This window comes from Gambusia affinis, linkage group LG01, assembly GCF_019740435.1.
Source record: "Gambusia affinis linkage group LG01, SWU_Gaff_1.0, whole genome shotgun sequence".
NCBI classification, from domain to species: domain Eukaryota; kingdom Metazoa; phylum Chordata; class Actinopteri; order Cyprinodontiformes; family Poeciliidae; genus Gambusia; species Gambusia affinis.
In genome coordinates, this window is record NC_057868.1 from 40,801,173 (window position 1) to 40,816,423 (window position 15,251).

Genomic DNA, 15,251 nt, shown 5'->3' on the forward strand with positions numbered 1-15,251 from the left:
ACAGGAACAGCTTTGGGTTCGATGATCTGACACTGGACCCAACCGGTCCTGAGACTTTCTGCTGCCACAGAGTCATTAAGGCCTCACAGCGTCGCTTGGTGGGTCCTGGTTTGGTCGGATTATTTCTCCCTGTCCCACAGTAAAGATGGCGGACAAACAGCATCGCTGGCGAAGGATGAAACTGTTAGACTGTAGGTCAGAGGTCACCGACCTCTTAGAGACTGGGAGCTGCTTCCCGGGTCCAGAGCAACACGAAGGGCTGCTGGTTTGATTCAGACATAAATATTGTTGTCTCAGCCTTTATAACAATATTAATATATGTATATATGATCATATTAATGTTAGGGACGACTGACAATAGTTATCAGTAATAATTGGTTCATTACTATCATGTGATCAGAAGTTCTTAGTTCAGAGTTGTGAGTTTGATTCCCTGTTGGAGATTTTCTGTCTGATTCTAAATTGTCCAAAGTGACTGAGAGTCTGGATTGTTGCAGCTGGAGAAGACGTGTGGCAAAGGTCACCGGGAGTCGAACCAGCGTCCAGGACTAGGGCGTGCTAACCCGCTGCGCCACCACAGCACGCCCCATTACTTCTTAAACTAAGTGATATTTATGTTGAATGTTTTCCCTTACTCTCCAAAACCTGTTTATTTTTTATTCTGTTTTCATAAATTACATATTTTTATGTTTTTGTGACTCTACTGGTTGTTCCACACAAAGTTTCCCACTGGAACAATAAAAAAGAAAAAACCCTAAATGGTGTTTTTCACTTCTTCTTTCTTCATGGTTTTAATTTCCCTTTTCTAATATTTCATAACGCTAAACAGAAAGTTAACTTTCCCAGTCTGAAGAGAGAATCGATGGTTGATACTGGGAAACGACCAGTGAGCGGCTCGTCTCTCCTCCCCAACATGCAGCAGAACACAAACCAACCAATGTGTGTCAAGAAACAACATTTAGTCATTAAAGTCCTGCAGTATAGTGACGTAAAGCAACCAGGATCAGACAAGAGGAAGAGTGTAACGTCCCAGGAGGAAGGAGTCTGAAGAGAGACGGGAAACCATCAGAGCCTCAACATGAACGTCCATCACAGTTTGTTCTGTCTGATCTTCCTCTGTGAGTCCAGTCAAGGATTTTTCAGTCCAAAATAAAAATGTTTGGTGTTTTCTGTAAATTAGATAGAGGAGACTTTACACTGAAACTCATCTGGACTGAATTTGAGGATCTTCAGTTTGCATTTGTAAAGTTTTCCAGAGATTTAAGAGAATAAAAGTTAAAGTTCAGTTTAATAACTTGTTACTTCATCATTTAAACTACTTGTTGTTACCTTTAGTAGATCCTCATTTTTAAATCCCTTTGGTTAAAAACAAAGTCATAACTGTAAACATTGTGATTAGAAAAGTGTTTAAAATGTAAGAATCACAGCTTTATGAAACCAACAACCTTTTGATTCATTTACCAACTGGAACATCTTGTTTTAGTCTCTGACTGAATGTTTCCTCTGGTTTGAACATTTTTAATTACTGCATGTTGAACTGAATCTGAACAAATTCTTCATTATGAAGACAGAAAAATGTTTTGTCCAACAGTGAATAACTTGTTTGACCTTGATAGTGATGTGAAGTGCAGCATGTTGTCCTAGAAGAAGATCTGAGACTAACAGTTATTTTCTGCAGCTTTGCAGGTCAGATCTGTTGACATTTTGTCACATTATGGACTTTTTGGAGGAAACACAACTTTTCCATGCAGCTTTCACTCATCTGGAAGAACAAAGTTCTTCTGCAGGGAAACCTGTGAAGGAGAAAACCTCCTGATCAGAACGAGTGATGACTCAGCTCAGATCGGCCGATACAGAACTGAATATGTCCGGGAAGCTTCCAGAACTTTCTCAGTTCTGTCTGTGAGCATCTCCGAGCTGACCCGGTCCGACGCCGGTCGGTACCGATGTGGTTTGGAAGACTCTCCATCACCAGCTTCATTCCAGGACTTCAGGCTGGTTGTTGTGGACGGTGAGTCTCTGAGAAATGTTGGTTACTGGTGAACTGAAACCTGCTGCTGCATCACGACTCTCTGACCGACTGACCCGACAGAAACCAGCCGGGTTGGGAAATTTAATCAACAAATTGTTTAAATCTGTGTGAAATTCAAATGATATAAACCTTCATCTTGTTTTTGGATGGCTGTGGACATTTGTGACCACAACCATGTTTGTTTCTTATTTTGTTCTTTTAGTTTTTTATTCTTTCAAATAAAAGTTGTAAAAATAAAATCAGTTGCTTTTAATCCTCCACATTTAGGTTCAACTGCAAACCCTCATAGAACAAGATAATGAATCAGTGAATCTCTTCTGTTTGATGAACTGTTCCCATCACAGACTGGTTGAACTGGGCGGTTCCCAGTTCAACTCTGGTGAAACTGGAGTTCAGTTTCAGTACGAGACAACTGGATGACGTCTCTTGTTTCTTGAAGATGTTTCTCCTCCCCTGTAAAAACCTTCAACTGTTGTGAACAAGAGAAGTCCAGATGTCTGGACTGGATTATCCAATCTGGATGACTGGGATCTAGTGAACTGGGATTAAAGTGATCAGACTGCATCATGCTGAGGTCAGAAACTAACTGGTGATTATTGATTGGTGATTATTTGTACAGATCTGCTGGATGGAAACAAAGTTCCTGACCTCCTTACAGAAGCCGGCAGCTCAGTGACAGTCGCCTGTTCCTTTGAAGACTCTGGGAGAAAACGACTGTTCTGCAGAGGAGAATGTGGAAACGAAGAAGTTCTGGTTCAGACTGATGGAGTCAGAGCTGACAGAGGCAGATACAGCATTGAATACGAAAAAAGACAAAAATCAGCGGTTCTGTTGGTGACCATCACACAGCTGGTCCAATCTGACTCCGGACGGTACCGATGTAAACTGGACAGAGCCATTCGATCAGATCTAGACAGAGACTTTTACATCACCGTCACTGATGGTGAGTTTTTGAAAATATAATCTTGTGAATATTTCTAATGGAGTTTTCTGTTGGGTCGTTTTTTGGGTTTATATCTTTTCAAATATGAGAATCGACTGAGAGTCGATGTTTGCTGGGAAGCCAAACTTCCTCCAGATGTTTTGGATTCCTGTATTTCTGCCCTTAGTTCTAATTTTCCAGGCTGTTCTTTATTTTGTTGCCTCTGTTTGTAGCTCCTTACATTAAATCCAGGTTGTCTCTGATTATTTTCCAGTTCCTGATCCATCGACTTTCACACCAACAACCACACAGAGTTTCAGCTCCTCTTCAGAAAGTTTCACTACTTCAGTTTCCTCAGAAACCGCCGATTTCTGTCAGGGGACACAGAGAGCGACCGACACTGACCCCAACAGCAGTAAGAGATTTATGGACTGCTATATAATATTGGTATAAATACGTGTATTAATTATTCAAAATGTTCATTTTTGGTTGCTTGTTATCAGAAATCTACTTTTAAAGGTCAGTGCCTGATTTCTTTCCACCATAATTTTATCTTAATAATCATGGCTCTAATTAAATAATAAACAAAAAGTTCAATTCCTTTGTTAAATAAGAAAATGACCATTTAATTATCATTTAATGACAACATTCCTGCAGTAAATCTGAACTGGATGAAGCTAAAACTTATTTTTAAACAAAGATAATTTTATCTTCAATGCAAAATTTACATATTTCTGTATTGTTGTTTCATAATTATTGCTCTGAATGTGTGTTTTTTTTCCAGCAAATATACTCCAGTTAATGATTAATTAATAAATTGGTTGATGAATATTTTACTAATAAATTAATCTGATTGATCATTTCAGCTCAAGCTAATTTTATTGAAAAGTTTTATTAATCCAGTCCTAAAGCCTGAGAGCCCCTAGGGGGCGCTGTTGGTCTGTAGCAGCAGCAGTTGGTGCCACCAAACCAACCAGATCTTCTCTACAAACCTCTGCAGATGTTCTGCTGCTGGCCCTGATTCCACCCTTCATCATCGTCATCATAGCTCTGGCTCTGCTGCTGTACTGGAGAAAAACATCTGATGAAGCTCCGACAGGCAAGACAACACACACACACACACACACACACACACACACACACACACACACACACACACACACACACACACGCACACACACACACACACACACACACACACACACACACACACACACACACACACACACACACACACACACACACACACACACACACACACACACACACACACACACACACACACACACACACACACACACACACACACACACACACACCCCCACACACACACACACACACACACACACCCCCACACACACACAGACACGCAGACACACACACACACACACACACACACACAGACACTTGTTAATGTTTCTTTTCGATCACGTCTCTGAAGTCGTTGGTTATTCTTGTGTTTTTGTTTTTTAGTGTATTTGTGTGTATTTGATATTTTTTGATAATTTTTTCTGTGACCAAAATTAAAGAATAATTTAGGACAAAAGCTTTAAATGAAAATCTACTTACAAACATGTTAGATGCAACACAAAGTGATAGACTGGTTTGTTTCTGTTGTCATGGTAACTAGGACCCAGATCTGCTTTGAATTTCTGAAACTGTTTCCAAATGAACCCAGATCCAGTTTTTCTCTGGATGCCTTCATCACCTGAGTTTCTTCTGAAATGTTTTTCAGCTCCTGCTGAGCAACCAGAGGAAACTCCTGAGGTGAGGAAGAAGAACTTCTAAATGCTTCCTAAAATATTTCTCAGTAAAACTACAATCACATCTCGTCTCGTCTGAAAGGCGGCCACGTTTTACGAGAACGTCAGAGAGGAGGCCGGACTGTGGCGAGATGTTGATGTGGAGCTTTACGAGGTTTACCATGAAATCCTGAACACCGGAGCAGCAGCTGGGGGCGATGGAGACGACGGCTCTGAGTCTGAACAGGATACTCGGCTATAAGTAAGAATGTTTTATTTCACCTGGAAACACAAAAATACCTTAAACTGAAGCTACAAAAACGTTAAAAATGTTTTTAGGTTTTAATCATCCAAACTGTTTCCATAGTTTTATGATGCTTCAATCAAATTGATTTCAGTATTTTCTTTATTATTTCCTCTTTTTTCTTCCTAAAATTAGAAACAGGCTGTAAATCTGGACTGTAAATGTAATCCTTAAACTGTTTCAGGTTTCAGACGTTCAGGGGACCAAATGTGGAGGTGAGCTTTCTGTTGCCCTGGAAATGATTGTTGTTGTTGTTTTTATTGTTGTTGTTGTTGTTTTTATTGGTGTTGTTGTTGTTTTTATTGTTGTTGTTGTGGTTGGTTTTGTTTTTGTTGTTGTTTTTATTGGTGTTGTTGTTGTTTTTATTGTTGTTGTTGTTTTTGTTGTTGTTGTTGTTGTTTTTATTGTTGTTGTTGTGGTTGGTTTTGTTTTTGTTGTTGTTTTTATTGTTGTTGGTTTTGTTTTTGTTGTTGTTGTTTTTATTGTTGTTGTTGTGAGCGGTGAGACGATTCATCCTGCTGACAACCAGAGTGAAGTTCTGTAAATATGGATCAGAACCAGCTGATGTGATGTTTGTCATTCTAACAGAAAATATCTGTTTGTTTTGTTGGTATTTACAGAACATCGTCATGGTAACCACTACCTGAAGGAGTCTGAGTTCTGCCACCTGGAACCAGAACCGGATCGGCTCTGCAGTCAACATAGGAGCCTGGAGTCAAACTGTTTTCAAACTGGATTCAGACTGGATTAAAATAGGATTCAGACTGGATTAAAATAGGATTCAGACTGGATTAAAATAGGATTCAAACTGGATTCAGACTGGATTAAAATAGGATTCAGACTGGATTCAGACTGGATTAAAATAGGATTCAGACTGGATTCAGACTGGATTCAGACTGGATTTGGTTTCTCAGGTTTGCAGTTTGTTCCCTGAATCAGGAACCTGAAGAAATATGAATGAACTAAACACGTCAGTAAATGTTTCTCTGCATTTATTTGTTTTTGCTCCCTGTGATTCTGAATAAAACAAAAGTTTAGATTTATTTCAGCTACTTGGTTGTTTTGATTAGGAATTGTTGATTATGATCAAAGTTTACAAACTGAAAATGTTTGTTTTTATTCCAATCATTTTGTTTCCCATCTGTAAATAAAATGCAGCAAACTGGGATTTTTCTTCCTGACTCCTTTGAGTCTTTGATGTTTTCCAACATTTATTATAAATTAAACTTTGATGTTTAGATTCCTCATCGTCATTTATTCTGTTTCAAACTCCAGTTAAAGACGAGGCAGGTTTATTTCTGGTTCATGTGGTGGAAACATAAAAAATAAAAGAAAGAAGATTTACACTGTGGAGTAAATGTAATAGAGAAATACAATCCCAAAAATCCAGTCACTTAAAATTTTAATGTCAAATTAGTTTTTCACACCTTTGAAATCAACGGTGCTTCATAATTACACAAACAGTAAAAAAAATAGCAAATAGAATAAAACTGTAATAAAACAGACTTTGAAGTCTCAGATCCTGAATTAAAACTTTCTGTTAAAACGGTTATTTGGCACCAGTGAAAATGAAGGAAACTGTTTTCATAAAGATGACAAATCTGATGCATTTTTAATGTAAATATGGGTTTGAAGTCTAAGTTGTATTTATTTATTTTAACTTGAGTCGAGTCTAGAATCCAAACGTCGACGTTCACACCAGCAGCCTGAACCAGTTTCAGCTCCAGTTCAGGAAGTTTCTGACCTTCAGTTTCCTCTTTGTGTTGCCTTGTTGCTGAAAATGTGCAACACAAATAAAATTAAAGTCACTTCTGGTTCAAAGGAAAATTCAACATCTGACATCCAACCTCTTTGTTTAGTCAGTGAAGGCAACGGATGTATAATCATTTTATCTATTTTGACCACTGATTCAGAATGAAGCGGCTGCCTCCACTGGTCAAAAGCTTTTCCTTTTGATTTTCCTTATTTCTGTTGCCTTATATTAGAAAGTTATTTTCAGTCTAAAGCAATCCTCTGACTCTGTTTGGCTGTATTTTGGGAATAGACACAGTGTAAACAATGTCCTCATGTCTACCGGGAGTGTGTCTGTTATGACCCATACGGCCTGCTGCAGTTCCACGAGCCGCCACTAGGTGTCGGTGTAAACCAGCTTGTTGGACCTCCGCAGAGGTTCTGGTTTCTCTGGTTGTTCTGTTCCCAGCAGCTCCTCTTATTTTCTGCAGGAGAAAAACTGAGAGATGAGACTCCAACAAACACGGAGTGACTCCTCTGGTTGCCCAGAATAAATAAATACTTTTTATTGTTATATCTTTGTACAAATACAGATAATAAACAGGAGATTCTAAAGAAAACAACAAGCTGTGTCCTTTCCAGCATTTAAATACTTCCCATCTAACGAGCTTTTTAACTAGTTGGATTCTGATCCACTTGTTAAAAAAATGATTTTGAGATGAGACCATCACTGAAAGCATCGTGAGCCTCGGTGTGGACGTGACTCACGGTGGCAGAGGAAGAGAGATGCTCTGCATCACGTCTGGAGGAGGAAGTCGTTTGATTCAACAGCAGAACGTGTGAAAACCTGCAGCAGCAGATCATCACATCTTCATCATGAACATCCACCGCAGGTTGTTCTGCTGCTTCTTCCTCTGTGAGTAAATCTTCCTCATTCTGATCTGAGGCAGTTGGTTCATCTTTTTAAAGATTTGTCTTGACTTAAAGCTACTGAACTTTTGACATTTATTTAAATTTAGGTAAAATGTGTTCCTGTCACTTCCTGTATTAGTTGCTCTAAACTAAATTCAGATTGTGTCATCAGTTTCTGTTCTGCATATTTAAAGCCAAACTGTTCCAACACAGCTGAACTTCTGAGTCCATCTGGATGCTAAACGCTGCTGCTCATTTTGGGCCGTCATCGTTTCGTACTTCTGCTGTTTTGCTCGTTTTGTTCCAGAGTTATTTTGTTGCTGTTTGTTGTTGGATGTTTCTGTCCAACCTGCATCAGTTCTTACCTGTTTTCATCTTTAATCCTGCTGATGTCTCACAACAAAACCACAGAAACTCTCAGGTTGCATCTGCTGGAAACATGAAGAAACTGAAGCAAACATGCAAAGCAAAAAGGCCAAAAAATAAAAAACTATAAACAATTTCTGATGGTTCTGGATTGTGAGAAAAAGTGAACAAAAGCTGAGCTGCAGCATCTTCAATTTGAAGTTGTTGCATCTCATTTTATTGTTTTAAATCTTAAAGCAATTTCCATGTTCAGTTTATGGACTCAGTTCACAACATTTCATTAAGAACGAACAGATTCTGATTCTCAAGAGAAAAAGAGAAACTGATTCTCCAGGAGGCATTTTTTAACTAACCAGTAAATCTTTTTAAACAGAACATTGGTAACTTATCAACTTTGTAAGCTTATTCCTTTTCAAAATATCTTAACTTCAAACAATCTTTGCAAAATGTGCAACAATATTGCTAATATTGCAGCTTATTAGAAGAGATAAATGTGCAAGACATTTTGTGTCCATAGTAAACATTAGTGTTCTGCAGGCTTTGTCTGTTTTGTCTGCTGCCTAACTGCAGCCTGAATAAAGACGCTTGAACTGAAAAGTTCTCCTGAGATGTTCTTCAGGTGATAGAAGGCCGACTTTGTAACTGTCTTTATGTGCCTCTGAAAGTTAAGATCAGACTTTGGGCCTGATCTCTGGTTTCCATCTGTAATAACTGAAACTGTGCATTGATTCTAGATCTATAACTCTAGATTGTTCCTCTGTAATAACTTCAGTTTTGTTTCTGTTCAGCTGGAGAAAGTCGTGGCACATCCACACATCTATCTGTTCTCAGCATCTGTTCAGTGATTGGACGTTTCAGAGTCACCTGGTGACATCATAATGTAGAGCTGTGTGTCATCTGGGTTGTTATGGTAACTAATCTTATTTCCTGTGTTAATCTGAGCCATTGGGAGTTTATTAATATGAAATGGGAGGGGTCCCAGGACTGAACCTGGTGGTGTCCCACAGAGGAACGTCTAAAGTTCTGACTCTATGTCGTCTTCTGGAGGTTATGTACTTTTACAGGCATGACTTCTAAATTAATCTGTTTCTGTATTTAACTTTTCTTTGTCTGTTTTTGCTGATGAGAATCTAAAACTTTGTATTTCTCACATTATGCTTTTTTTATTTCTGAGCCTGGTCTTTACCATCCATCTACACTAAATATAATTTTCTTCCTGTAACTATGTGCAGAACTGCGATCAGTGTGGTTTCTCACAGGAAGAAATAACGACAACTTGTTGATACAGCATTCCCTGCAGCTCTGCAGGACAGAATCAGCAGCTCTGCTAATGCACCAAATAATATATATGGAGCAGCTGGAGAAGAGGTCAGAGTTCAATGTACTGCTTCTCTGGTTGACAACTGGAAGTTCTTCTGCAAGGAAAACTGTGAAGGAGAAAACATCCTGATTAAAACAAGACAGTCCACCGATCAGAGAGGAAGATACAGAACTGAAAATGTTAAACAAACCAGCATAAATGCTTTTCTTCTCCATGTGAGCATCTCAGAGCTGACCCGGTCTGATGAAGGATGGTACCGATGTGGTTCAGGCGACTCTTCATCATCAGGTTCATACCAAGACTTCAGACTGGTTGTTGTAGACGGTGAGTTTCTGTTGAACTGAAGGAGTGAAGAGCAGTTTGAGTTTCTCCTCCAGTTTCTGCTGCATGAACTGATCCAAACAGAACAGAAACTAACTGGTGATTATTTGTACAGATCTGCTGGATGGAAACAAAGTTCCTGACCTCCTTACAGAAGCCGGCAGCTCAGTGACAGTCGCCTGTTCCTTTAAACACTCTGGGGGAAAACGACTGTTCTGCAGAGGAGAATGTGGAAACGAAGAAGTTCTGGTTCAGACTGATGGAGTCAGAGCTGACAGAGGCAGATACAGCATTGAATATGAAGAACAAAAATCAGGAGCATTTCTGTTGGTGACCATCACACAGCTGGTCCAATCTGATTCTGGACGGTACCGATGTAAACTGGATGGAACTGGTTCCAGTAGTTCATACAGAGACTTTCAGGTCACTGTCAGAACTGGTGAGTTTTTACAAAGAAGATGAAACTTTCTGAACGTCTCTGGAATTGGGATTACTAAAATAAATCAGCTTAAAGGAAACATGAATTTAGAAAAATCACATTGTTAGACAGAAAGGTTTTCTGATGATGCTGTATTTCATAAAGTGTAATTACTTTCTTCACTTCCTCAGTTTGCACCCAGCAGCTTTGTGTCCTCGTCCTCCGTGTTCGATGCTCGGCTGTCTAAACCAGAACTCTTACAGCATCTCTGGCTCTGAATCTTCTGTCTCCCAGCAGGCGACCCTTCAGCCTCCACAGCATCTACTGGAACCAGTTTCAGCTCCAGTTCAGGAAGCTTCACACCTTCACTTCCCTCTGAAACCTCTGATCTGAATCAGGAGAACTCAACATCTAAAGATTCACCAAACCACAGTGAGTGATGGAGAAATCCTTCAGTTCAGTCCTTCTGTAACACGTCAAAATGGTGATCAGCTCATCTCACCATCAAAACATCACAACTTCAGCACTTTAATGTTGAACTGAAGCTTCATTATTGCAATTATTTCTACAATCTGCATCCTTCAGCAGGAAGACATGAGGATCTGTTGCCCAGTACCAGAACCAAAGCTCCCTGTGAAACCCAGAGTAACAAACGTGTTAATCCTCCAACAGGGTCTGCAGATGTTCTGCGGTTTGTGGCTCTGACTCTGGTTTTCATCATCATCCTGTCAGCTGTGGTTCTGCTGGTTTGCTGCAGAGAAAGATCTGAAAAACATCACACAGGTAAGGCACCGGAAAACACACACAAACACTCACTCACTCACTCACTCACTCACTCCTCCACCACTCCTCACTCACCACTCACCACTCACTCCACCACTCTCACTCACTCACCACCTCACCACCTCACCACTCCACCTCCTCACTCACTCCTCACTCACCACTCACTCACTCCACCACCACCACCACTCACCACCACCACCACCTCACCTCCACCACTCACCACCACCACCACTCACCACCACCACCACTCACCACCACACTCACTCACCACCACCACTCACCACCACCACCACCACCACCACTCACTCACCACCACCACTCACTCACACTCACTCACTCACCACCTCCTCACTCACTCACTCACTCACTCACTCACTCACTCACTCACTCACTCACTCACTCACTCACTCACTCACTCACTCACTCACTCACTCACTCACTCACTCACTCACACAAAGACGAATACATGCAGAACGTTCGGGTTCCTAATTCTGGTGGCTCCACAGGACAGAGATCCAAATGTTTCTGGTATTAATTCACCAACCATCAAGGTGCATGGAGACAATAAAGATCAGCAACACCTGAAACACTGAAAACAACTTTACTGTCACCTGACGTTCATCAGGGTCCTCCATGATTCTGGTGCTGGTCAGACATCGGTCCAAAGTAAAAACTGAACAAACCACATGAAAAACACAGATGTTGTTATAAACATCTGTGTTACAGTAACATGTTAGAATTACTGTGTGTGTTTAGTCTGTAGTTTTAACAAATACCTGGAATATTCCACAAACTTTGGAAACACAGATGAGGAAAATTTGTGAATTTAGAGAAGAATGGAAACACAGAAACCATAAATGTATAGAAAGAAGATTTAGAAAACAAACAGAGTTTAAATTCTGAAATGTTTTTCCGTTTCTCCTGTGCAAACAGAGAATCCTCCTGCTGATGAGGTGAGCATGAAAACATCTTGGAAGCACTTAAGAGTTATTTTAGAAACTGAGATGAATAAAAACCAACTTCTTTTGATGAAGAACTCCAAAATGAATGAAGACGTCACAGAGGAAGCTGATGAGTGGAGATCTGCTGATGTGAAAATCTACTCATCTTACAATGAAACCACAAACACCAAACCAACAGAAGCTGAAATCAACCGAGGCTGCAGCTCTGGAACTGCAACCACAACTCAGCAACCGGTGAGCAGATCCTTACAGAAACTCAAACCAGATTCAACTTCCTCGTTCTTTAACGTTACATAACTTACTAAATAATAAACAGAGTCCACAGCTTCTGGTCTCTGAGGTCGTTTAAGATCATCAGAGACAAAAAGCAGCATGAAGACCAAAGAACCGGAGAACAATCTGGAGATGATTAAAGCAGGAAGAGATTCCAGTCTGAACTAAAGACCAGGAACTTCTTTGTTTCAACAACGCTTCATTGGAGCCGACAGAGAGAATATCTATATGTCTATTGAATATCTATATGTCTATTGAATATCTATATGTCTATTGAATATCTATATGCTTATTGAATATCTATATGTCTATTGAATATCTATATGTCTATTGAATATCTATATGTCTATTGAATATCTATATGTCTATTGAATATCTATATGCTTATTGAATATCTATATGTCTATTGAATATCTATATGCTTATTGAATATCTATATGCTTCCATTATGCTCCAGCTGAACAGAAACAAAGCTGACATTATTATCTCTGGGTCTAAAGAGGAATGATCTAGAGTTATAGATCTAGAGTCAACACACAGCTTTAATTGTTCCAGCAGAAAACTAGAGATTTCAGGTGATTTGACCTTTGACTTGACTCTTCAGAGCCACATAAAGACAGTTAGGAAGTCGGCCTTCTATCACCTGAGGAACATCTCCAGGACTAAAGTCTCAGACCAGAGAAACTCATCCAGGCTCTAGTTTCTCTCTAGTGGCTTTGATTCCTGCAGCAGCGTCTTCACAGGCCTGATTAACAACCCAACGGTCCAGAACGCTGCAGTTTAACTACTGCTGGTAAACCACTGAACAGATTAAAGATCTGCTGCTGCAGGATCAACCTTCAGACCTCTCAGGTTCTGGGTCTGGTTCTGGATGCAGAGCAGAACCAGAACCAAACACGGAGAAGCAGCATTCAGCTTCTATGCACCACAAATCTGGAACAATCACTAAGTTCCTTTAAACACCATAAATTTCACTCTGTATTCTAACTCTTCCTCATGTTTGTTTTCTGTCTTCAGGCCGAAGACGCCTCAGATCAGGTCGTCTATGCAGAAGTAAAGTTCTCCAGCAGGAAGGCGGCGTCTCGTCCCAGAGCTTCCTGTGGAACCATGACTGATGTTCTCTACGCTGATCCTCGAGTTGATGGGAGCAGCCAAGATGGGCGGCTTTACTCCACTATAACTTAGCTTCAGCTCTGCGGCAGCCATGTTTATCCTCACAGATCAACAGGAAGCTTGAAGCCGAGGCAACGAGTTGAAACCCTGAAACACAGAAACAGGATCTGCAGCTCCTACAAGCATCAGCACCAGCATGATTCAGATGGAGCTGCTTCACCTGCGGTTGACCCTCCAGACTGCTTCACATCATGGAGGATCTGATGCTAAATGCTAACATGCTAAAATGCTTTTTCTTCTATAAAAGACTTCAGTGCTGGGATAATGAAAAACTATGAAAAATATGAGCGAACGTGAAAAAAAAAGATCATTTATATAAAAACTTTCATGGGTCAAAAACCACAAATCGCTTTACAGATCAAACATTCAAAAATATAACATCATACAGTCTAAAACTATCTAAATGCCACTTTTAATAAAGAATTGACAGTTAGCAGGTAAGATGTGTCGAGGAAGTTTATCAGATTTTTTGAAAATGTAAGATCAAAACTCCAACATATAGGTAGAAATGAAACCCACCCCAGGATATGTCCCTGAGGAACTCCAAAACCTAAATGAAGCTGAAGAAGACACAGATTCTCCAAGGTTTACAGAGAAACTTCTGTCTGATAGATTCATTAAAATTAATTTAAAAATGTCCATGTGGACCAGGAGACTGGGAGCTGCTTCACAGGTAAAATCCTTCTGAACTTTAACCACAGAAACAGTTTTATGTATAAAGCAATTTATTTAAAAAAAATTATAATTTACTTTAAAAAAATCTAAATATAAACAAATGTTATTAATTCAATGTAAAAACATTAAATTAAATCATTTTTTGGCAGTGCTCCATAATGACAGTGGCTATCTTTAGAACTTGCTCTGCGGCCGACTGACAGCGTCCCCCCGGGCCACCGGGGGCCCGCGGGCCCCGTGTTGGTGACCCCTGCTCTAGAAACAGATTAAAACTGGGATAATCTCTTTCATGTGTTGGGAAAAAGTTAAAACTGTTTAATTTTCTTTCTAAACACTTAGTTTAAAGTTCTTAATGTAAAATCAAGTTGATAAAAAAATTAACTTTTATGCGTAAGTATAAATAACTACGGTTATTGATATGTTGCTAATGTAATATTATAAAAGATGTTTGTTCTGTTGCAGTTGGTAACGCCATGTTACCAGGATGTTTTCTTTATTTTAAACTGACCTGAAGCCATCTGTCATTCTGACATCTGACCACCTGGAGCAGATGTGGAGAAGTTTTTAACTTTATCCACAGAAAACATCAGAGTTAACAGAATCGATCAATAAATCGCCGACTGGGTTCTGATGGCCTTATGCAGGATGTGGAGATTTCTTTGTGACGTGAAATAAAATGAGTTGATCTCACCCAGCACTCACCACACGGCCTTTTCTTCACTTGGCTAGAAAGCTCCTCAAAGAGAGTTTTTCTGTTTTTACTCTTCCATTTGGGTTTCTACTGCTTCTAAAAACAGACAAAGCTCTTAAAAACATCCAGACGATTCTTGGCAGTAAGTTCATATTTTTTGATGTCTGGAAAACGTTTCATTTTAAAAACATCCCAATTTTTTAGTAACATTCTATGGGCACTTCCCCGTTACCTAGCAACCCAAGCAGAGCTCCAGCACATTTGTTCAGCTGTTTTTACCGCTGATTGCACTGTGCAATGGCTGCTGGAAAAGACAAGTGTTTTTTTTCTTGATTCACCATCCAGAAACCACTTGCTGCACTCTTGTTGGTTGTGCAGGAGGCTCCACTTCTGCTTTTCCAAGATGGACGGTTGTATAATTTAGCATTTATTTGCAGCCATTTTCATGTGTGAGTGTAACATTGATTTGGGGGCGTGGCCAGCAGAAGATTGAATGTATGACCACAGCCTGAGTAAACCCGACTGAGAAATGTAGTTTCAAAATGCAGTCAGAAGTTAAATTAGTAAAGTAGTTTCTGATATGGATTTTAAAAGGTCTGAACTTTTATAGAGTGTTTCTAGTCAT

The 15,251-nt window shown here is 39.7% G+C and overlaps 3 protein-coding genes across 5 annotated transcripts in view; all 3 read left to right on the forward strand.

Moving 5' to 3' along the window:
* LOC122834595 (CMRF35-like molecule 3) overlaps positions 1 to 15,251 on the forward strand; it is a 63,832-nt gene that overhangs the window by 10,833 nt on the left and 37,748 nt on the right. The window lies entirely within an intron of this gene.
* On the forward strand, positions 374 to 6,240 carry LOC122834978 (polymeric immunoglobulin receptor-like). 2 transcript variants are annotated; one of them, XM_044123632.1, is made up of 9 exons: positions 374 to 1,118; positions 1,679 to 2,011; positions 2,652 to 2,975; positions 3,229 to 3,369; positions 3,955 to 4,053; positions 4,690 to 4,721; positions 4,800 to 4,958; positions 5,185 to 5,215; positions 5,621 to 6,240. In XM_044123632.1, the coding sequence occupies exons 1-7, from the start codon at positions 1,079 to 1,081 to the stop codon at positions 4,956 to 4,958; spliced, it is 1,128 nt and encodes a 375-aa protein (XP_043979567.1). In that variant the 5' UTR covers positions 374 to 1,078; the 3' UTR covers positions 5,185 to 5,215; positions 5,621 to 6,240. The 2 variants fall into 2 exon arrangements, with proteins under 2 accessions (XP_043979567.1, XP_043979662.1); XM_044123727.1 differs by lacking the exon at positions 5,185 to 5,215.
* On the forward strand, positions 7,602 to 14,625 carry LOC122834771. Of its 2 annotated transcripts, none has more exons than XM_044123506.1 (8): positions 7,602 to 7,647; positions 9,310 to 9,654; positions 9,767 to 10,090; positions 10,364 to 10,501; positions 10,742 to 10,852; positions 11,786 to 11,805; positions 11,887 to 12,048; positions 13,105 to 14,625. In XM_044123506.1, exons 1-8 carry the CDS (start codon positions 7,608 to 7,610, stop codon positions 13,270 to 13,272), a joined length of 1,308 nt encoding a protein of 435 aa, XP_043979441.1. In that variant the 5' UTR covers positions 7,602 to 7,607; the 3' UTR covers positions 13,273 to 14,625. The 2 variants fall into 2 exon arrangements, with proteins under 2 accessions (XP_043979441.1, XP_043979451.1); XM_044123516.1 differs by having other exon boundaries at positions 10,367 to 10,501.